Below are 19759 nucleotides of genomic sequence, written 5' to 3'. Positions count from 1 at the left end.
ACAGATCCCCCGTGCTAGAAGCACACGTTTGTTCTCTAACAAGCATTTCAGAGCACAAGCTTTCTGTTACGCTGCACGTATCTCAGCAGGGTCATGGAGCTCACTCCAGGTGGAGTTCCTCCAGGAACTCACTGGGAGATGGCTTTCACTTCTTCTACCGTAGCTGGCTGGCCTTGAATGTTAGCTGGAATCCTAAGCCCATCCTACTGGTGTAAAAAAAAGTCTTTGAACCATCCTTCTCTATAGTGACTGATAGAATGGAAGATACGAGACAAAAATGGAACTAAGATGTTTAAAATAATGCTGAATAATTTTGCATTTTGTATATGTGCCTTTGGAATGTTTGTTATAAAACAAACATTTCTCATCTTTTTAATTTCAGGGTTTAAAGGTTTTCTTGTTTTTTGTTTGTTTGTTTGGGGGGGGCTGGGGCTTTGAAGAATCTGGTTTGTATGTTCTGCCCTTAAGTAGTGTAACTTTGTTTTGAGCCCTTGCTAGTGCTTGTATCCCAAAACTGTGAAATTCATTTTAAAATCTGATAGAACATGTCAGTTGCCAAATGGCAGCGGTTACAGAAGCTTGTCTGAGGATTGGTATGTGGGTCAGCTATCAAATCAATATTCACAAGATCCTGAAGAACCACAGTACTTCCAATTAATTAGTCAATATTTTATTGAAGGAAACTTGAACCTACTGTAAGCCTTCATGAGAAAATGGGATACACTCGGCCTAATGACTTTTATAAAATACTTCTTTCATAAAAATTACCAAGCATAGGCGCCTGGGTGGCTCAGTTGGTTAAGTGTGTGCCTTCGGCTCAGGTCATGATCCCAGGGTCCTGGGATTAAGCCCTCCATCAGGCTCTCTGCTTGGTGGTGAGTCTGTTTCTCCCTCTGTCTCTGTGATCTCTCTTGCTTTCGGTCTTTGTAAATAAAGTCTTTAAAAAAAAATTATCGTCTGATTTTTATTCCTGGAAACCAAAATATTCTTTAAAATTATAATAGGAATATGGGAGAATGTGGTATTTCTATTTCTTTTAGTATCTTTAATATCTTTGTTTTCTGATGTCTTCAGGAATCGTTACACTACACAAAATGGGGATGTGCTGGTTTGTGCTTGTTTCCAGCTCACAGCTCATCAGTGTAGGGGTCTGTAGAACTACGGCTTGTATTATGTCTGGTGGGTGTATTTAAGGGACTGTCACACTGGCACTCAAGTTACAAGAAGTTTTTTTGAGTCAAAAATAACTAGATTTTATTTACAAAATATTTTAAATACCTGAAATGAGAATATTCTCTTATTTAAGTGCAACTAGGGGTAGGGAAGGAATGACTTATGACTTCAGCATAAAAGGATAGAGAACCAAAGGAATGTACAGGTAAAGTGATTTCTTCTGTATTAAATTACATCTTCTGCTTTATTTACACAGATATTTAAATGTACACGTGTTGCAGCCTTAACAAAAAAATAATTTAAAAAGCCCTTTTATTTGAAATTCAGTGTAAATGAATAGACAATCTTATAAATCAGTTCTGTTTTCAGTTTAGATGACATGAAAGTTTTTGTTCCATTCAAAGGCATCTGTTATCTTTGGATTATGGCGACTTCTCCGTAACTTCTGGGCTGGCTGCCCTGTAGCAAGAGTGTTGAGGCTGAGCGGCTACACTGTATGTGCTGTAATTAGCAGCCTTACACCGCATCAGAATACTTGATGCTGGGAAAGCCCTTTGTAGTTTTCAAAGGCTTTTCCTCTTTCCCTCATTTAAGAAGCCACAGTGTTACACTGGACTTCGTTTCAGAGAGGAAGGCCATCTGAACCTGCACAGGGGTTGGACAAGTATCCTCTGCCTCTCCCCTACGACCTAAGGGGAGAAGAGCTGGGGCTGCAGAAGTGGCACTGGCCTTTTTGGTAGCGTCACTCAGAAGCAGATTGGGTAAAAAAAGACCTGATTTTTTTTTTTTTTTAAACTTCAAACTGAGGGAAAATTGAGGCAAAAACGGTTAACCATGCCGTAACATTCAAACCAAAGCATGTCAAAATGTAATATTTACCAATGGATTATAGGATGATGGGTAAATTATTTTTACTTTGCTACTTAACTTTTCTGTCTTGTCAAAGTTTCCTCAAAGTGCTTTGTTTTTAATCAAAAACATCCTTTGCTTGCCAGTTTTAGAAAAGCAAAAGAACAGAGTGGGTATGTGGGCAGGGAGGATCTGGGAGGCCGAGGACAAAATGGGAACCAAGTCTTGTTACGCAAGACGAAGAGGGGAAACTAGGTGAAGCGGGGCGATCAGGCCTCTCTGCAGATGACGGGCGTGATGCGTGCGTCCCTCGTGCTGGTTCTGTGCTGGTTCTTCTCTAGCGCACGGATCGCGGAGCCAGGGAGGGGGAAGCGCGCCGTGGTACTTGTTCCCCGTGGCAGTCCTCATGATGCGGCTGTTGTGGCATTCGTGCGCTTCACCACGACCTCTTCATACTGTTTCTGTGTCAGTAACCCTTCCGTTATGCTTTTACTTTCTTCAAATTTGGGCAACACAACCGCAATGTAGCCTTCGGTGGATGGCTGGGGAGGAAGTAGAATATTTAGTACTGTCTAAAGTGTAAAGTCAGATAAAGAGTACGTGCCTGGGATCATACTCTCTTCTGCCTCCTTTACCTTCTCTTGAAGAATAGATGGCTTATGGAGAATGTTTTCATTCACTTCCATCAACCGTCCTCTAACACAGCTATTTAAAAAAAAAAAAAAAGTTGTTTTGAAGAAAAATACTACCCCTTTGTTTCTCCTAAATTGTGATTAAAAAGAACTCACCTAGATACGGTGTATTCTTCTCCATCGGAGCAGTAAATCTTACACAGAGGTGCAAGCTCTGTTAGAAACTGTGCCCCCTGATAATGAAAGGGAAGAAGTAATTAAGTGATGCATATGTTCACTTTCCTTTGAGAGGCAGGCCTCGGTGTGGTAAGAGAATATATTCCTGGAACCGGTGTTTTAAATAAAATGACTGAAGTACAGAAAAACCACTTACTCAAACATTTATGTAAGTGCCTGCTATGGGCCAGGTACCATCAAAGCCTCCGGGGGGAAGAGCAGACTAAGATGTATAACAGGTTAATTAAGGATTAAGAATATATTTTATCAACGTTAAATGAGAAAGCTACATATGGTCAGATATAAAGATTTCAGAAATGTAGGAAAATCTATTAATAAGCAATAATAGAAGATTCAACATGATAGTATGAAAGAATAGTATACAAATTTACTTTTATTAAGATTCGTAACTTATTTTTATATTAGAACTTACTAGATACAGAAACTTCTTTATCAGGGTCAATCACTAACACTTTTTGAAGCAGTGATATTTTTCTAATTAAAAAGAATGCACTTTGAGGACAATTAGGAAAATACAGGAAGTTTTAAATAGCAAACAAGAATAGTTTACCCATTGTCCTTATAATCCAGAAGCAAATACTAACACTCCTCCGTTTGAACGCTATGGCATGACTGTTTCATGTACTCCCCTATATCCATGTACTTGGTGAGGTTCTGACAAATACCTACAAGGAAGCTCAGGGGAAACCGATGGTCGCATGTCTGTTGCTCACTTTTTCCCCCAGAAATTTTCCTATAGTTAACATGGGTATTTGAGGTCAAGATGCTATTCTCTATGAACTCTTTACCACTCGAAACATTTTTTTCCTCTCTTTTTTTAAAAGATTTTATTTATTCATTTGAGAGAGAGAGGCAGGGAGAGAACTTGTGAGTGTGGTAGGGGTGGGAAGAGCAGCAGAAGGGGAGGAAGGAGAGGGACAAGCAGACTCCAAGCTCTTCGCAGAGCCAGACATAGGGCCTGATCCCAAGACCGTGAGACCATGACCTGAACTGAAACCGAGTCAGATGCTCAACCAACTGAGCCACCCAGGTGCCCTCCGCACTCAAAACATTAAACAGCATACAAATGCTATCACAGTGGCTTCAATCGTCTGCATATGGGTACTTCATTTCAAAATACTTGAGTGTAACTCCTCGCTTTTGGGAGGAGGGGCTGGGGATTTGTCCCAAAGGGTATATGTATCACTGGGTCTACGTTAAAAGAGCAGAAATGTTTTGACCCTTTCTTTTTTTCACCTCCCTTGGGAGAATAAATGATTGGCAGTGCTGAGAATCAAAAGTTATCTCTAGTGGGTTCCATATGCAGGTTCTTCTCTATTCTTCAGTAGTAACAACAGTGATACTATTTTGCAGAAGGATTTATCACAGGAACTTCACGAACACTGTTGTAGTTTGTAGACCTTTTTTTTAAAAGAGGGAAGCTGGGTTTGAGGGGAGGAATGGAAGGGAATGGGTAGGACAGAGAGAGAGAGGATCTCAAGCAGGCTCCATGCTCAGCACTACTCCAATGCAGGGCTCGATCTCACAACCCTGAGATTATGACCTGAGCCAAAATCAAGACGGGGATGCTCAACCGACTGAGGCACCCAGGTGCTCCTAGAGACTTTACCTTTTAAGAAAGGTTCATGCTTTTCTAAGTCCATGTGTTTCCTGAGCAAGGAAAAATTAATTGTAAGGTACATTATTAGGGGAATTTCAAACCTACAAAGGGGAGAATAAACAAGGGTCTCCTACAATAGTGAGGGTAATTAGCAGAAACTCTTAGCATCATGTCAGAAAATGAAGGCCCTACATCATCCACTGAAATCTTATCCAGTGAGTATGTGGGGATTCTTCAGTATGCTACTGAACTGTCTTTGGTGTGATCCTCTAATAAAATGTGTCCATCCTGCCGAAAGTTGTAGAGGGTGGAGATAATATCCTGTACAATGCAGCACCATGTGGAGGTACAGGGTGTGGCTAGGTATGTATCAAATTGGCAACAATTAAAGAATGGAAAATGGTAAGGATTAAATACTGTATTTTTTTCAGACAGAATTTTTTTACTACCTGAGGATGTATTTTTTTTTTAGTTTACATTTGAAAATACATGGTAAAGAAGAGTTGGTCACCTAAATTTTATAGAACTCAGGATATTGGTTTAATAGAAGAGACAAAATATCTTGTTATATTGGTATGAAAGTTGTCCTTTCAAAAGCTCGCCTTCCTCATCCTCCGGCCTGGGAATGATAGGAATGGCGGTACAGAACTGAAAATATGACAAATCCTGTACCTCCTGAAATACCTCATTTTTTGGTCTAAGAATTTCTTTAGGGTTTTTTTTTTTTTTAAGATTTTATTTATTTATTTATTTGAGAGAGATAGATAACATGAGCAGCAAGGAGAGGGAGAAGCAGGTTCCCTGCTGAGCTGGGAACCCGACATGGGGCTCAATCCTAGCACCCCAGGATCAGGACCTGAACCGAAGGCAGATGCTTAACCTACTGAGTCACTCAGGTGTCCTTAGGGTTAAAGTATTCCTAAAAATCACATCAGAGGTGCCTGAATGGCACAGTCAGTTAAATGTCCAACTCTTGGTTTCAGCTCAGGTTGTGATCACAGGGTCATGATGAGATCAAGCCCCATCAGGCTCTGCACTTAGCACGGAGTCTGCCTGAGATTTTTCTCTCTCTCCCTCTGCCCCTCCTGCTTGTGGTCTCTCTCTAAAAGAAATAAATCTTTTTTAAAAAATCAGCACATCAAACTGTCAGGGAAGTATGCTGAGTATATATCACTGGATTGTAAGACTGACTAGATCTATCATTCCTAAGACACTGAAGATTTAAGAGAAAGACGGGAACATACCCGCTTAAATTTCCCAGAGACCTTGTTCTGAAGTCGGCTACAGTTGGTACTGATTTGATAGGAGATGCTTTTAATTGTCTTTCCACTTTGAAGAACTGGATGAGATTCTGCCAATGTGATGACACATATTCTATAAGGAGCAAAAACGTGAGGCTGTGTTATTGGTTGGTATAATTCTTCTGCATACCACACAGTACTCCTACTGGTACAAGAATACATGAACTGACATTTGTTTAGTCAAACTATCATTTTGCCACATTTTCCTCTGGCTACTGCTGGAGCTTAACTGCAGAAGGGAATGCAATAGTAAAAGAGAAAATGAGACTGAATATCCTTCCCAGAAAAAGGAAGAGTACTAGAAGTCTTTAGGTAGAACTGAGGTAGAAGAGAGAGAAATAAGGCATCCCTGTATGTCTAGGATACTACCTGTGCCTCTACCCTACTCCTTTCTGTGAGCCCTGGCAACTCACTGTGGTTAGGCACAAGCTGGTTACTTCTAGTAGTGGCTGACTGAGGGTGTGGTTCTCCATTTGGATGTTTGGGTAATCAAGTTTGTTGTACTGAAAGACTCATTTTTGTCAGCCAAACTCCTGTAATAAATGCCATATCAACACAGTGGAAGATAATCATTTAATAAGTATTTGTTTAATCCAAGACCATAGCAGGCTATGATACCAGAAACTTTTTAAAAAAAATAATTTAAAATTCCCAATTTGCTTACCGGTTGGAGTGCTGTAGTATACAGTGGTCCTCACAGGGTTTGCCTTTGACATCTAGAAGAATGAATGAGTCTGTTGGTTGTTGGGTCAATATTTACTGCCACTGTGTGGTATTTTCCTTGGTTTGTAGAGATAATTATGAAGACTGAACACACGCTAATCATTGGTATTCTTTCATTACTTAAAAACATACACAAAGGCTTCCTTTTTTTGGAAAGTATTTAAAGACATCTGGCCCAGACAGAATCCGCCATTCAATTTTAGATGATTATTTATTCTTTGGTCCATCTTGCTTCATCCTCACGTTAAAATGAGTACACTTATTGTTTCTATTAGAAAAAGTGCCATTAGCAATGCATTCTTTATAGAATACAGCAGCATATGTTTTATGGGTCAATTTTAGAGTGACCAGCTCTTCCCGTTGACCCAGGACTGTCTTGATGTTGGCTCTGAAAAGTCTCAGATTCTAGGAAATCCCTCAGTTTTCCACAAACCCGTTAGTCAACCTAAATTTGGCTAAAACATTGTATGCCAAAACATTTTAAAAGATAAGTACCCCTATTATCCCTGAACGAAAGGGACCAAGTAGGGGTTAGAGAAGGGTCCTCAACGATGCTTCCACCACTGATATTTATTGGGTGCACAAAGCAGGACAACACGGTTATCTATTTCTACTTCCAAGTGACAAGTATACGACACTATTCACTGAGTAAAACTGTTAGATTCTGCTTTCTAAATGCCTCCATTCTAACCCAGTTCTCCTCTCCGTCTCTGCCTCTACCACACTTTCGAGGACTGAACCCGTCAAATCCTTGCAGGCACTCAGGGCGATTGCAATCCGCCTTCCTGGGGGATGGTGCCTCACCTTAGACTATCTTCCCACAAGCGACCCACCCTTGAACTCGCACTGCGACGCCAGCCCCTGAGTGCACCCGGCTGTACTGCAGGCCTCCACGGCTTTGCAACTGCCATTCCCTCCGCCTAGAAGGGAACAGAGAGAACCAATTCCTTCTGACATGGGGAGGAAGCGCCGGAAAAACACGCGCGACTCATGATCTGTCATCACTGTCTCTACAGCATCAGGCCAATGCGGCCGAACAGAAGCCGACATCATTCTCCACTTACCGGCTTTGTACCAGCGAGTGAAGTAACGATCCACGAGCGACGGCACAGTAGCTGCCGCGGCCGCGGGCTCGGTGGCCATGGCGACCGCGGGTACCCCTACCCCGCCCTATGGTACTCGAGCACTTCCTCCGAGCGGGCGCGGGAGGAGGGCGTACTTCCGGCGCGCGGCTCGCGGCGTGCGCACGCGCGCTGCTCCTGCTCCCGTGGACTCCGCCACCGGAGCTTCTTAGCACTGGGTTTCGGAGTGCGACGTCAAAGCGGGGATCGAATACTATAGGCTTAGCGGGAGGTTGGAGGGACAGGGGCGGAGTGGCCGCGCCGCTCCCCACCTTTAACTTGCCGAAGGCCGGCCACGCCCCCTGCGCCTAGTGACGTCACTCCCGCGCCGCTGGGAGCGTGTTCCACCTGGTTCCCTCGATCTGCGCGGTCCCGCGGATTGCCCCTCAGCCCAGCTTCGGCCACTACTCCCCGTGGTCGAGCTAGAGGGCAGCCTCGTGCGTGTCCTAAAAGCTGGAGAGTCGCGGACGGTGAGAGGCGTGTGTGCAGCCTCGCGCTGGCTCTGGAAGGCCCGCTGTGCGTGGCAGGTGAGGCGAGGGTGGACGCACCGCTGTCTGCGGGTCCTAGGAGGTCCTCGCAGGTGAGCGTTGGAACGACTCCCTCCGGGTGGAGGGCACGGAATCGGGCGTGTGCTCGGAATGTCCTAAGGGACCCTTGAGCGTGCAGCCTCTGCCTGCTGCAGGAGGCCCCGGAGTGGAGTGCGGCATGACTGCTTCTGCCCTTGAACCTTAAGTTCTCTTTCTGCAGACCTGCCAACTGCTCCCTCCGGGGGCTCTGCGCTGCATGCTGAGGACGACGTGTTGCTCCCCTGGCTGCACATTTACCCAGCCTCTGAATTCCTTGCAGGAGTGGAGAGTACCGCGGAACCAGTTAATGTGCGGCTGCTATTAGTGGATTGGATGAGGGGTCCGCGCTGCTTCTCGCATCTACGACTTTTTTCGTGGAGATGCCTGCTTTGCTTCTTCATCTCTATGGCTCTCGGTGTAGGAGATCTCCATGTAGGCAGTGACAGAGTCCTCTCTTGTTTTTAGATCCTAGCACTCACCAGGTGCTCCATAGATGTTCCATGTGGCCCACAAACTGGGTCGTAGGATCGATGAAACATTGCAAAGGATTGAAAATGCATATTGACAACCAGGGAACTAACCAGTAAATGACAGTTTAATATGAAATGTGAGCAAAAAGAAGGGAAAGACCGTTTTCAGCTTGGGGGGCAGGGAGAGTAGAAGAAATGCCATGTTCTCAAATAGAAACTCAATAGTGAATAGCAGTACTTCGTTTTCCAGGTGGTATTTGATGTGCTGGTGAGACATCCTTGAGATAACAATAGGAGGTTGAAAATGTGGGTTTATTGTTCACTTTGGGAAGGGTTGGACCTAGACGTGTAGATCTAACCAGCATATCCGTGAGCTGCCTGTACCTGTAGTCGTGGGCAATGTAATTGGCCAAGAGCTGAGAGAAGGGAGGAGCAGGGTGGAGGAGTTGCCAGAAATTTCAGAGAGGATACAGACTTGATCTGTGTTATGAAGAGATCTATGGCGCAATTAAGATCTGGGAATAGAGTAATGGAAGGTGAGAGCGTTGGGCATTGCAGAATGAAAAGAAAGGGTACTAATAATGTCCTGGAGGAGGGTGGAGGATACGAATTCCCTAGACTTGAAAAGGAGTGAGGACACTTCTGAGAAGATAAGGGAATGAGGATGTGGGTTTGAAAAGCTAGAGAAGTTCCTTTTGAGCTTAGAAGGGTTGGGATGGGGGAGATGAATGATGAGCTCACCTTCGTTAGTGATTTTGGGGGCTCTGTGACTTGAGAACTCTGGTTGTTCGCTGTTTCAGTTAGTCAGGGTCCAATCAGGAAGGTAGAAACCACACAAAATTTCAACAGAATTTAATATGAAGAATTAGTTAAGTTGCTATTAGAGGAATAAAAGAAAGGGAGCAGTGAAGTAGTGTACAGGGTAAACTGATGGAAGTAGCTACAACACTTAGCTCAAGGTTTGGGTTTGAAACAAGGGAAGATGGAGTTATCATGACCTAATCTTGGAGGAGAGGCACTATTAAATCTGGGACTCAGACTTCTGGTGTTGAGGACTCTGGAATTGAGAGGAGGAGTCCTGCGTTCTAGATTTCAGTGTCTGGAGAGAGACTGCTGGTTAGTGCTCGTAGCTGTTGGGGGTGAGCTTGACGAGGTTGGTCCTGGGAGTGCTAGGAACTGGGACCACAGGCCCCTTCAAGAATGGAGGCCCATTGCTGGGATGACAGTGACAGGCACAGCAAGATAACGGGAAAAAGAAAGTCTTCAGCTCCTTCTGTCTTTATCCTCTAAATTCTTACCCTGGGGCCCTTGGACCACAGGGCGCCACAGATTGTTGGTTAATGGAATCCAGATTCACAGCAAGGGGTATGAAGACATTTTGATGATCTGATAATGGGAACAGTAATAGCGTGGTTATTATTAGATAAACTAGCATGAAAGACAGGAGACTCTACACATTGGATCCCAGTTGCCTTATCTGTTCTCTTTTCTTGCTCTTTTGTTACTTGCTTATTCATGTCTAACCAACAGTCTCTCACCACGAATCTACCCATCCTTTCAGATCTGTGTCACTGGTCGTGTGTATATTTAAAGATGAAAGGTGATTTTAAATTTCTTTAAAAACCCAAGTTTTCTACATAGAATTAGGTCTAAATTAAAAACCTGCATGGTGTAATACAGGTTCAGACAATTTCCAGAAGTTCTTGAATGTGAATGTCACCAAAGCTTACAAAACCATTGTTGGTCTTGATTTTCTTCCTTACTCCCACCATGTATTGTCTTGCCTTCCTCTTAACCTACATTACATGTACTTATTTTATATTACACTTAAAATTATGTGCCGTGGTAGGATAAGGATTAACTCATTATAACTCATTATATTCTGACACTGTCATATGTATGAAATGCAAGATGAGAGAATTCACCTTGGATGAAGGTGATAATAGGGCCATTCTGTTCTATATATTTGCCACCCCTACCATAAGTTAGGGACTTCTAATTATAAACTTTAAAGGGATCTGAGTATAAATACCCAGCATGTTAACGTTAGTTTTTTTTTTTTCTCTTAGCTAACATTCTGCATTAAAGCAAGTCCGATTTGGCCAGACCAAAGTAGGTTTCCTATTTATCATCCTTTTTCACCTTTTCTATTATCCTGGTAAAAACTAGGCCAGGAAAGCAGAATTACGTGAAGTAGTGTTATCAGGTCATCAGACTCTTTAGATGTTGGTCATTTTGAAGTAAACTGCTATAATTTCATAGTGTCTTTATTCTCTCCCTGAGAATAATAAATACTTTTATTTCTATCTTTAATTTCAGCATTATTTTTTATTTTTTATTTATTTTTCTTTTTTTAAAAGATTTTATTTATTCATTTGACAGATAGAGATCACAAGCAGGCAGAGAGGCAGGCAGAGAGAGAGGAGGGAATAGGTTCCCTGCTGAGCAGAGAGCCCGATGTGGGGCTCGATCCCAGGACCCTGGGATCATGACCTGAGCCGAAGGCAGAGGCTTTAACCCACTGAGCCACCCAGGCGCCCCTCAGCGTTATTTTTTAAACGAACGTATAAAGCCAGTTTACAAATTTATCTGGTGATATTAAAGCCATTTTATTCTAGATTTTCTTTAACTGACAGTATATATGTGTGTGTGTGTGTGTGTAGATATATGTATATATATTATGATTTATAAATCTTTCAGGTTATAAAGATATTTTTACATGCAAAAGTGAAATGTTTTCCTATTTATTGGATCTTTTCAACTTTGCTGAGAAATAACTGATGTTAAATCTTTTTGAAGAAAAGATTGTGAAGTTGAGGACCTTTCCTCTCCCATAGAGTAGGAACGTAAATTAGATTTCAGAACCTCAGTTTGTAGACCATAGATGAACACCCTGAGTTGGTGAGGTTGCTAGCACACATCCCTGTGTGGGTTCAGATTAGTTCTGTTTCTTTTTTTCCTTGGTTATTCTACCACATACCTGCCCCTGAATCATTTTGCTTCTCTGAGTGTCATTTATCAGTAGTAAGCTTTTCCTTTCTCTCAGAGTAATCCTTCATCAAGAGGTATTTGTTCTTTTCTTTCAGGCATTGCTTCATCATGAGAAATCTAAAGTTATTTCAGACCCTGGAGTTCAGGGATATTCAGGCTCCGGGGAAACCTCAGTGCTTCTGTCTCCGAACTGAACAGAGGACAGTGCTCATTGGCTCAGATCATGGACTGATAGAAGTAGACCCTGTCACAAGAGAAGTAAGTTAGTGATGGAGAATGTTAACACTTGGCAGGACCCTCAACTTATCTTTTTCCAAACCTTCCCCTAGATAGTCTTTAGTTTAAATCTTACTGAATTCATATCCTCCTAAATGAACATTCCCTTTGCTTTATATTGGTGTCATATTAGATATTACTTAAATAGTAACCTACCCTTAACTCTGCTTCTGTTTGAAATGTAAGTTGACAAGATCCTGACTTTGTATTTTGTTTGGGTGCCCTACTTCTACTTTTCCTTCATGTAAAAATAACAGTGAATCTCAACAGGGAATGCAAATTAAAATTGTAGAGGTTTTTAAAATTGTGTTTCACCCTCCATCCTGTGCCAACTAAATCAGAATCTTCACTGCTGGATCCTGAGTGTGTAGTGTATGTATATATATGTGTGTATATACTTATATTTACATATATGCATACATGCATATATACGTACCTGTGTGTGTATACATGTATACACATACTTAAAAAATCTTTGAGTTGATTCTGAGATCTTCCTTTAATTATATATTTTGCTACTAATGTATTTTAGGTGATTACATCCTTAATTCTTTTACCCCATACTATAGAAATTTTAGAAAACCATAGTTTTTTTTTTTTTTTTAAAGATTTTATTTATTTATTTGATAGACAGAGATTACAAGTAGTCAGAGAGGCAGGCAGAGAGAGAGGAGGAAGCAGGCTCCCTGCTGAGCAGAGAGCCCGATGCGGGGCTCGATCCCAGGACCCTGAAACCATGACCTGAGCCGAATGCAGAGGCTTTCACCCACTGAGCCACCCAGGTGCCCCAGAAAACCATAGTTTTTAACTTCATGTTTTATTGTGCTTTTTTTTTTTTGAGACCATGCTTCTTGCTTTTGTTTAGTGCTTGCTTAGAAAAAAGGTCTGATTAGTGTTTTTTTGTTTTTTTTTTTTAATTAAAGCTAGTAGTGTTGTGCTATTTCTGAAATGAAAGTTTGGATTTTAATCTAGATTTTAATCTAGAAAAAAGCTTTTATATTAGGAAGAAAACATTAATTTTTTTTGGAAATGTGGTTCTTGCAAATAGACTGGCCTAATTTACTTATGTGTTCGTTTTGGTGAAAGGTGAAAAATGAAATTTCTTTAGTGGCTGAAGGCTTTCTTCCAGAGGATGGAAATGGCTGCATTGTTGGTATTCAGGACTTGCTGGATCAGGAGTCTGTGTGTGTGGCCACAGCCTCCGGAGATGTCATACTCTGCAGTCTCAGCGCGTGCCAGGTAAGTGGAGCAGTCCAGTGAGGAGGAGCTCTCAAGCATCCTCACACAGTCGTGTGTTTTCTGTGGAAGCTTAAAAAATCAGGAGCTAATGCTTTAGTATTACATTTAAGCATTTTGCAAATTAGAGCCTTTCTGTGATGTATTTCTTTACAAAAAGTTGTTGGCATGGCTTTGGCTGTATTTCAAAAACTCTCTTTTGTCTGCTGATGCAGCTGGAATGTGTTGGGAGTGTAGCCAGTGGTATCTCTGTCATGAGTTGGAGTCCTGACCAAGAGCTGGTGCTTCTCGCTACAGGTAGGCTTGTCACTGTCTCTCACTGTGACTTTTATAAAACATGACTCCTAATATCTTAGAGGCTTATGTTTTGCAGGGTTTATTCTAAAAAAAATTTCTTTGAACAGTGATACCAGCGTTATAATCTGCAGGGAATGTGTTCTTTTTGACTTAAGTTTCACCTCTTAATACATTGTTTTAAGAAGTTATTTCATATTACTTTTTCAGTTTTTGGAAATGAGAAACAAAGTTGTAAAAGTTGGAGAATCTACAAGCTCGACAGTTGTAGTTAAAAAATGTTAACAATATTTAACCTACCCAAGAGGAAGAGTCGTTATAAACCTATTCTAAAGACTGCTCTTATAGCTCTTTTAGGAGCTCTCATGAGCTCTTAAAAATTACTTTTTTCCCTTTAAGTCTCTTCATTCCAGATGAATTTCTGTAAGCTGGTACCCTTGATGAGGTGTGAGTTGGAAGAGATACCTTGGTGAAGTGTTGAAGTTAGTGGAGGAGGGCTAGGTAGACTTTTATGTTAGCTCTCCATACATAAATGGCTGAGAATAAGCACCAAGTAACTTAGCTGGTCAAAGATTTTTTTTTTTCTTTTTTCAAGTGAGAGTTAAAATATTTAGAACGAATTATATCTTCCCTATTCTGACTCTAAACTCCTCCACCCCAGTTCTGTAACTTCCAGTGTTGTAGTTACTTACAAAATGCCAAATTTGTTACATGAAAACAAAATCGTTCTTGTTTGTGCCTATCCAAGGTCAACAAACCCTAATTATGATGACAAAAGACTTTGAACCAATCATGGAACAGCAGATCCACCAGGATGATTTTGGTGAAAGTGAGTATAACTTTTTTTTTTTTTTTAAGATTTTATTTATTTATTTGACAGACAGAGATCACAAGTAGACAGAGAGGCAGGCAGAGAGAGAGGAGAAAGCAGGCTCTCCATGGAGCAGAGAGCCTGATGCAGGGCTCGATCCCAGGACCCTGGGATCCCAGGATCCCAGAGGCTTTAACCCACTGAGCCACCCAGGTGCCCCGAGTATAACTTTGTTCGAAACATTTTGTGATCTGAAGTTCCTCTCAGGTTTGATCATTTTCTTGTACATTAATAGCCACATCATAAACCCAAAAAATTATGAAACATGAGGCCTTGTGTGTTAAATGTCTGAGAAGCCCATTCCTTTAGCCCATTCCAGACTGTAAAAGGCTGGTGCCTCTCCAAGTCTGAGAGTTCACTTTGCCAGTAACCTGGGGAACAGAAATCTGCTTAATGTTACCTACATAGTTGTTTCCCAGTGCTCAGGACAGGCTTAGGCTGGGACTTCAACGAAAGGAACTGTGCTAGCTAAAATAAAGAGAGCATTTCTGGGGTACAGTTTTGGGGCAAAAACAAGAGAAGTGGGATAGAAGGCTGATTTTTAGTTCTTGCTGATTAGACCTGAATCTACATTTTCCTGGGAACCATCAGATTGTTATCTTGCTAATATGTAGCTGAGGTGATTTCGGCCTTGAACCAGTGGTAGTATTGAAAGGGGAGAAGGGGCAGCAGTTTATCGTATGTAAGAAGCTCTGACCAACATGAGGGCACTGGGTAGATGACCTGATTGGAGAAAGGGATGAGGGGAGAAGGGATTTTACTTTTGTTGATTCCTGACCTCATGCCTTCTTGTTCTATCAACTCTGAGAAATCATTTACAAAATTGTTACTCATTTATTCATTCAAGAATAATTTATTCAGAAATGATTTTTGAGTAGGTACTATGAACACAGCAGTATGTTCGGTGCTGTGGATAATTCAGGTCTTCCTTTGAGGAGTCCCATAGTAGCATGGTGTGCAGGTATTAGGATAGCATGAGGGGAGGAAGGGAGCAGTGGAGAGGGAAGACTTCCCAGAGGAGGCTGGAGTGAACTGAGTCTTGGCCGGGCTGAAGTCGTGTTGGGTTGGTGAGAGTTGAGGCTGGAGAGGAGTGGTCTAAGCAATGGGTTAGTCCATTTCAAGGCACATATGCTTCCTAGGTGAGTCATGGCTTGTTGAGGCAGCTGTGAGTACTTCTGTATTGCTGCTGGCAGGACATGAGTGTGGCTTGAAGTAAACAGGGTAGATTTTGATTAAGTTTGGTAGGGAATTTGGGTATACAGATGATCAGCCATTAAAGGTTTTGATGATGCAAGATTGGTTGATTTGTGGAGAGGGCAGAGGCTGGAGGAAGGGTGATCAGATAGGAGAGGTACAGGAATCCAGATAAGTTGGGTGTGGGGCTAAAAGAAGGAGTGAATTCAGGAACAATTTTGTTCTCAGAAAGAGGGGCATACATTTTTGGAATTATCTGAGAAATGTCTTTGCACTATGTATGCATGGTTCCCCTGCCATCCTAGCCAGTTTGAGAAATAGCAGTTTAGAAAGTGAAATAAATGGGCTTGGGTATGTAAGGTGAGATAGAAAGAGTCTAGTGGGACTCTAATCAGAAGCTCAGGTGATGGAAATAAAGATGGCAGTAACTAAAAGGGAAGGTGGGGAAGTGCTGGACTGTAAGCAGGAGGTGGTGAGTTCTGTTCTGGGTTTGTTGAAGGGCCGGATGGGATCACCATGTGGAGTATGCAGATACAAGGAGCTGAAGCTCAGGATAGGCCAGACCTGTGGATTGGGAGTCAGTGGCATGGAGGGACCCTCCCAATCTTGGGAGGAGGTGAATTTGGTAGGAGCAGGTATGGTACTGGAAGAGTCCAGGATCCATGGTGGAGTTCCTGGGCATCCGTTTTGATTATAGAAGAAGTAACCAGCACATCTTTGGATGGGGAAGTGCACTGGACCTGGCTAATCCCACTAACTTTTTCAGAAGAAGCCTAATAGAGGAGTATAATTCAAGGGAGAAGGTATCCAAGTTAGGGTCTTAGGTCTTATATATATATATGTCAGTACAAAAAAAATTACTCTGTGGAGTTGTGAATAGGTATTTTTCCTCTAACCTAGGGGTTGACAAACTTGTTCTGGGCAGGGCTGGATAGCAGTTATTTTCAGCTTCTCAGGCCACTTAGTCTCTCTTGCAGTTACTCACCTCTGCTATTGTAGTGTGAAAGCAATTGTAGACAACACACAAAGGAATGAGCACGTCTGTGTTCCAATAAAACTTTGTTGTTTTTTTTAGATTCAGTTTATTTATTTGATAGAGCACGCACATGAGCAGGGGGAGTTGCAGAGGGTGAGGGAGAAGCAGACTCCCCGCTGAGCAGGGACCCCAATGTGGGGCTCAGTCCCAGGACCCCAGTATCATGACCTGAGCCAAAGGCAGATGCTTAACCAACTGAGCTACCCACACGCCCCCATTAAAACTTTATTTGTAAATGTAGACATAGGCTGTAGTTTGCTGATCCCTGCTATAACGCCATCACTTATTGTCTACACCCATTGGGACAGTCGTCTTGCTTCATTCCTTGGTCCTTTACATCTCTCTGGAAGGTTTCAGAAGCACAAGGGTGTGCACTGGTGTAGGTATTGCTGCTCATAGACAGCTGCAAGGGGCACTTTGAGGTATTATAGTACTCACATGTGCCCATGGGAAGCAGACAGGAAATGTCATGCTGACCCATAATATATAGAAACTATAAAAATTCCCCTGCTTCATCAGAAGCAGTGACAGGAGGGAAGTATTGGGTTTTGGATCTGGCTGATGCTTTAAGAGACATCTCTGTAGTACCTGTTGCTGGTAGATGCCTGATCCTCCTCCAGGAACAGGGGGCTGCATTATTTTAGCATCTCTGATTTCATATTTTATGTAAGAGAAACATTACAATTTACAGAGAATCTCAGGCTAGAAGGCAGATAACCTGTGTTCTAATTTTGGCCGCTTCCATAGTCTGTGTCTGTGTGAGGCATGAACTCTGTAATCTACAGTTCCTTCCGCCATTGATAGGGAGATGGGATACATTTAGTTGATTGAACGCTTATAATCAGAATTTTATTCCCAGCTCTTGTCTTGAGTTTAATGTTCTTATCCATGGACATGTCTTGTAAATTCTTCATTTTCATTCTTTTTACTTGCATAGTGGGAATTACTGACTATTATCAAGGGAATTCAGAATATATAAGATGGCAGTAAAGTGCTTTCCCAAATAAGACCATTTCAAATTCTTCAAAAATCATTGCTGTGTATAATATGGAATATTGGTTTTTCAAATATTGAGTGCTGGTCAATGTATTGAGAGGTCTGAGAAGACCCAAATAATTGCCAATGACTAACAATAAAGAATAACAGTGAAACTGCTTTTATTTCATTTCATATAACTTATTGGTTGTCGTGCCCGTTCTCCATCCATTGTTCCCTAGGCAAGTTTATCACTGTTGGATGGGGCAGGAAGGAGACGCAGTTCCATGGATCAGAAGGCCGGCAAGCGGCCTTTCAGGTGCAGATGGTAAGATCGGTCTGATGGATACAGAGCCTTGACTGGAACAAACAGAAATTTTGCCATCTACCAGAAACTCTGGGTGTCCAAATCTTACAGGCTAATAATGGACAGAGCTCTTGTGCTTTAGTAAAACTGAAACCGTTTTGAGCCCTCAGGGAAAGCGTCATTCTAGAAAGATCTTTTTTCTTGCCAAGTTGCTTTGTGATTTTTTCTCAGTGTAGAGAATAATTATAACCAATACTCAGTTTAAAAAATATATCATCACCCTCCACCATGGGAGGTTACAGGAAAAGATGGCCATCTAGGTATAGGACTCTCACCAGATACCAAATCTGCCAGCACCATAATCTTGGACTTTCCAGCTACCAGAACTGTAAAAAATAATTATAGTTTATAAGCCACTCAGTTTATGGTTTTCTAGTCTACAGCCCAAATGGATTAAGACAGTATATAAATCTAAAAATAACTTTAAAGAAATAGGATTATAATACACTCACTACTTTATTGCTGTGTAAAATGTTCTGAATGTTTTTATATGTGCATAAATATAGCTCTACACTATTAAAAAAAATATCATCACAGATAGAAATGAAACATTTTGTGTATCCTTTCCTGTTACTCTTTCCTTCCTTCCCAGAAAGAGTTGCTGCCCTTCATTCACTGTTGATCATTTACATGGGTGTTTTCATACTTTTTTCCTACATATATATATTAGATACTTTTTATGATTTTTTCCCTTTGGATGAAACTCTTTGTTTTCCTTTTTTGTGAATACCTTTTGAAGGTAGAACTGTAGGAGTTAGTGATAATGGATTAAATGTGGGGTGAGAGAGAAGAATTGAGAATGATTCCAAGATTTGGGCTGAGCAAATGGAAGCATATCATTTATGTTACATGTAGACATTTCCCTGAGCTCTGTGGGACAGGTGGATTAGTAATACACTGCCTGTCGTTTACATTTTCCATCCATAATGATTTTTCATCTGTTATCTCTTAACCCTTCACTAGAGGAGTGTGTGTTCTCTGCCATAGGGCAGTGTCATTGAGATTAGGTCTTGTTAGATGGCCAGTATACTCCCTCCTGCACAGAGTGTGGCGCTGGTACCATTCTGCTGCACCTTGTTACTGGAATGGGGAGCCTCTGTCTTCAAGGCCTTCAGGATTGAGATGCAGGTAGCACTGGAGACCTTTCTTCTTCCCATACTGTTCCCATACTGTGGAACATAGAGTTCTGTGTTTTCGCCCATTGCTACTGGCTTTACCGCCTCTGGTTTACCTTGCCTGCCTTCCTCTCATCTTCTTAACTTGTCCCTATACTGTTGTGAAGCTTACACAGTCATCAAAGAACTAGAACTCTACCCTCTTATATTTAGATAAATGAAACATTTATTTCTTTATCCTAATTATCTGGCAGATTCCTGAGCTCATTATATTTAATATCCAGATGTGCAGCTCTTTTCCTGTGTTGCTGTGCTTGGAGGCTGCTTTTTTTTTTTATGCCTGAAGACACATTTTGTTTTGTTCTCTTTTCTTGATGATTTCTGGGCCTAAGAGACCTTCTAGAAAGCTTCCTGAGGATTCTGTAAAGTTGGTTTTCTAGATAGCTGAAACCTCATGTAAAAGATGTAACTTTAATAGCCTGGGGCTTGTTTGATTCTGGGCCATTTAAGGCCTCCAGTAACATTTGTGTTCCTTCGCCTCTTTAGTACGAGTCGGCTTTGCCCTGGGATGACCATAGACCACAAGTGACGTGGCGTGGTGACGGCCAGTTTTTTGCTGTGAGTGTTGTTTGCCCAGAGACAGGTATGGAAATAAATTGCGGTTAAAGAAAAAAAAAATTATTTTACAAAGTTCAAGAAGGTTTTCTTCCTTTAGCTTTCTTTTTGTTTTCT

The 19759-nt window shown here is 41.7% G+C and overlaps 2 protein-coding genes across 2 annotated transcripts in view; one reads left to right on the top strand and one right to left on the bottom strand.

Annotated features, from left to right (window-relative positions):
• Positions 1-656: 656 nt before the first annotated feature.
• ABITRAM (actin binding transcription modulator) lies at positions 657-7791 on the bottom strand. Its single transcript, XM_080820133.1, has 6 exons — positions 7580-7791; positions 6457-6508; positions 5736-5865; positions 2811-2887; positions 2658-2727; positions 657-2564 (listed from the first exon to the last, which is right to left on the bottom strand). The coding sequence occupies exons 1-6, from the start codon at positions 7656-7658 to the stop codon at positions 2427-2429; spliced, it is 546 nt and encodes a 181-aa protein (XP_080676259.1). The 5' UTR covers positions 7659-7791; the 3' UTR covers positions 657-2426.
• A 244-nt stretch (positions 7792-8035) lies between these two features.
• Positions 8036-19759, top strand: part of ELP1 (elongator acetyltransferase complex subunit 1) — a 58176-nt gene continuing 46452 nt past the window's right edge. Inside the window, exons 1-8 of the mRNA XM_080819424.1 lie at positions 8036-8163; positions 10742-10784; positions 11759-11921; positions 13026-13178; positions 13391-13472; positions 14218-14298; positions 17788-17873; positions 19574-19670. Coding sequence (XP_080675550.1) covers positions 11772-11921; positions 13026-13178; positions 13391-13472; positions 14218-14298; positions 17788-17873; positions 19574-19670 — 649 coding nt within the window. The 5' untranslated portion in view covers positions 8036-8163; positions 10742-10784; positions 11759-11771. The remainder of the gene's footprint in view (positions 8164-10741; positions 10785-11758; positions 11922-13025; positions 13179-13390; positions 13473-14217; positions 14299-17787; positions 17874-19573; positions 19671-19759) is intronic.

Source organism: Martes martes (genome assembly GCF_963455335.1).
Source record: "Martes martes genome assembly, chromosome: 12".
Classification (NCBI taxonomy): domain Eukaryota; kingdom Metazoa; phylum Chordata; class Mammalia; order Carnivora; family Mustelidae; genus Martes; species Martes martes.
Note: the sequence above shows the minus strand (reverse complement) of the source record. Positions and strands in the feature narration are given on the sequence as shown.

Coding starts and splice junctions, on each gene's coding strand:
- ABITRAM (XM_080820133.1), bottom strand. CDS start 7,658: ATGGCCACCGAGCCCGCGGCCGCGGCAGCTACTGTGCCGTCGCTCGTG. Junction 5,866..6,456: donor ATACTACAGCACTCCAACCG/GTAAGCAAATTG, acceptor TGCTCCTTATAG/AATATGTGTCATCACATTGG. Junction 2,728..2,810: donor GAAGAATACACCGTATCTAG/GTGAGTTCTTTT, acceptor TTTTTTAAATAG/CTGTGTTAGAGGACGGTTGA.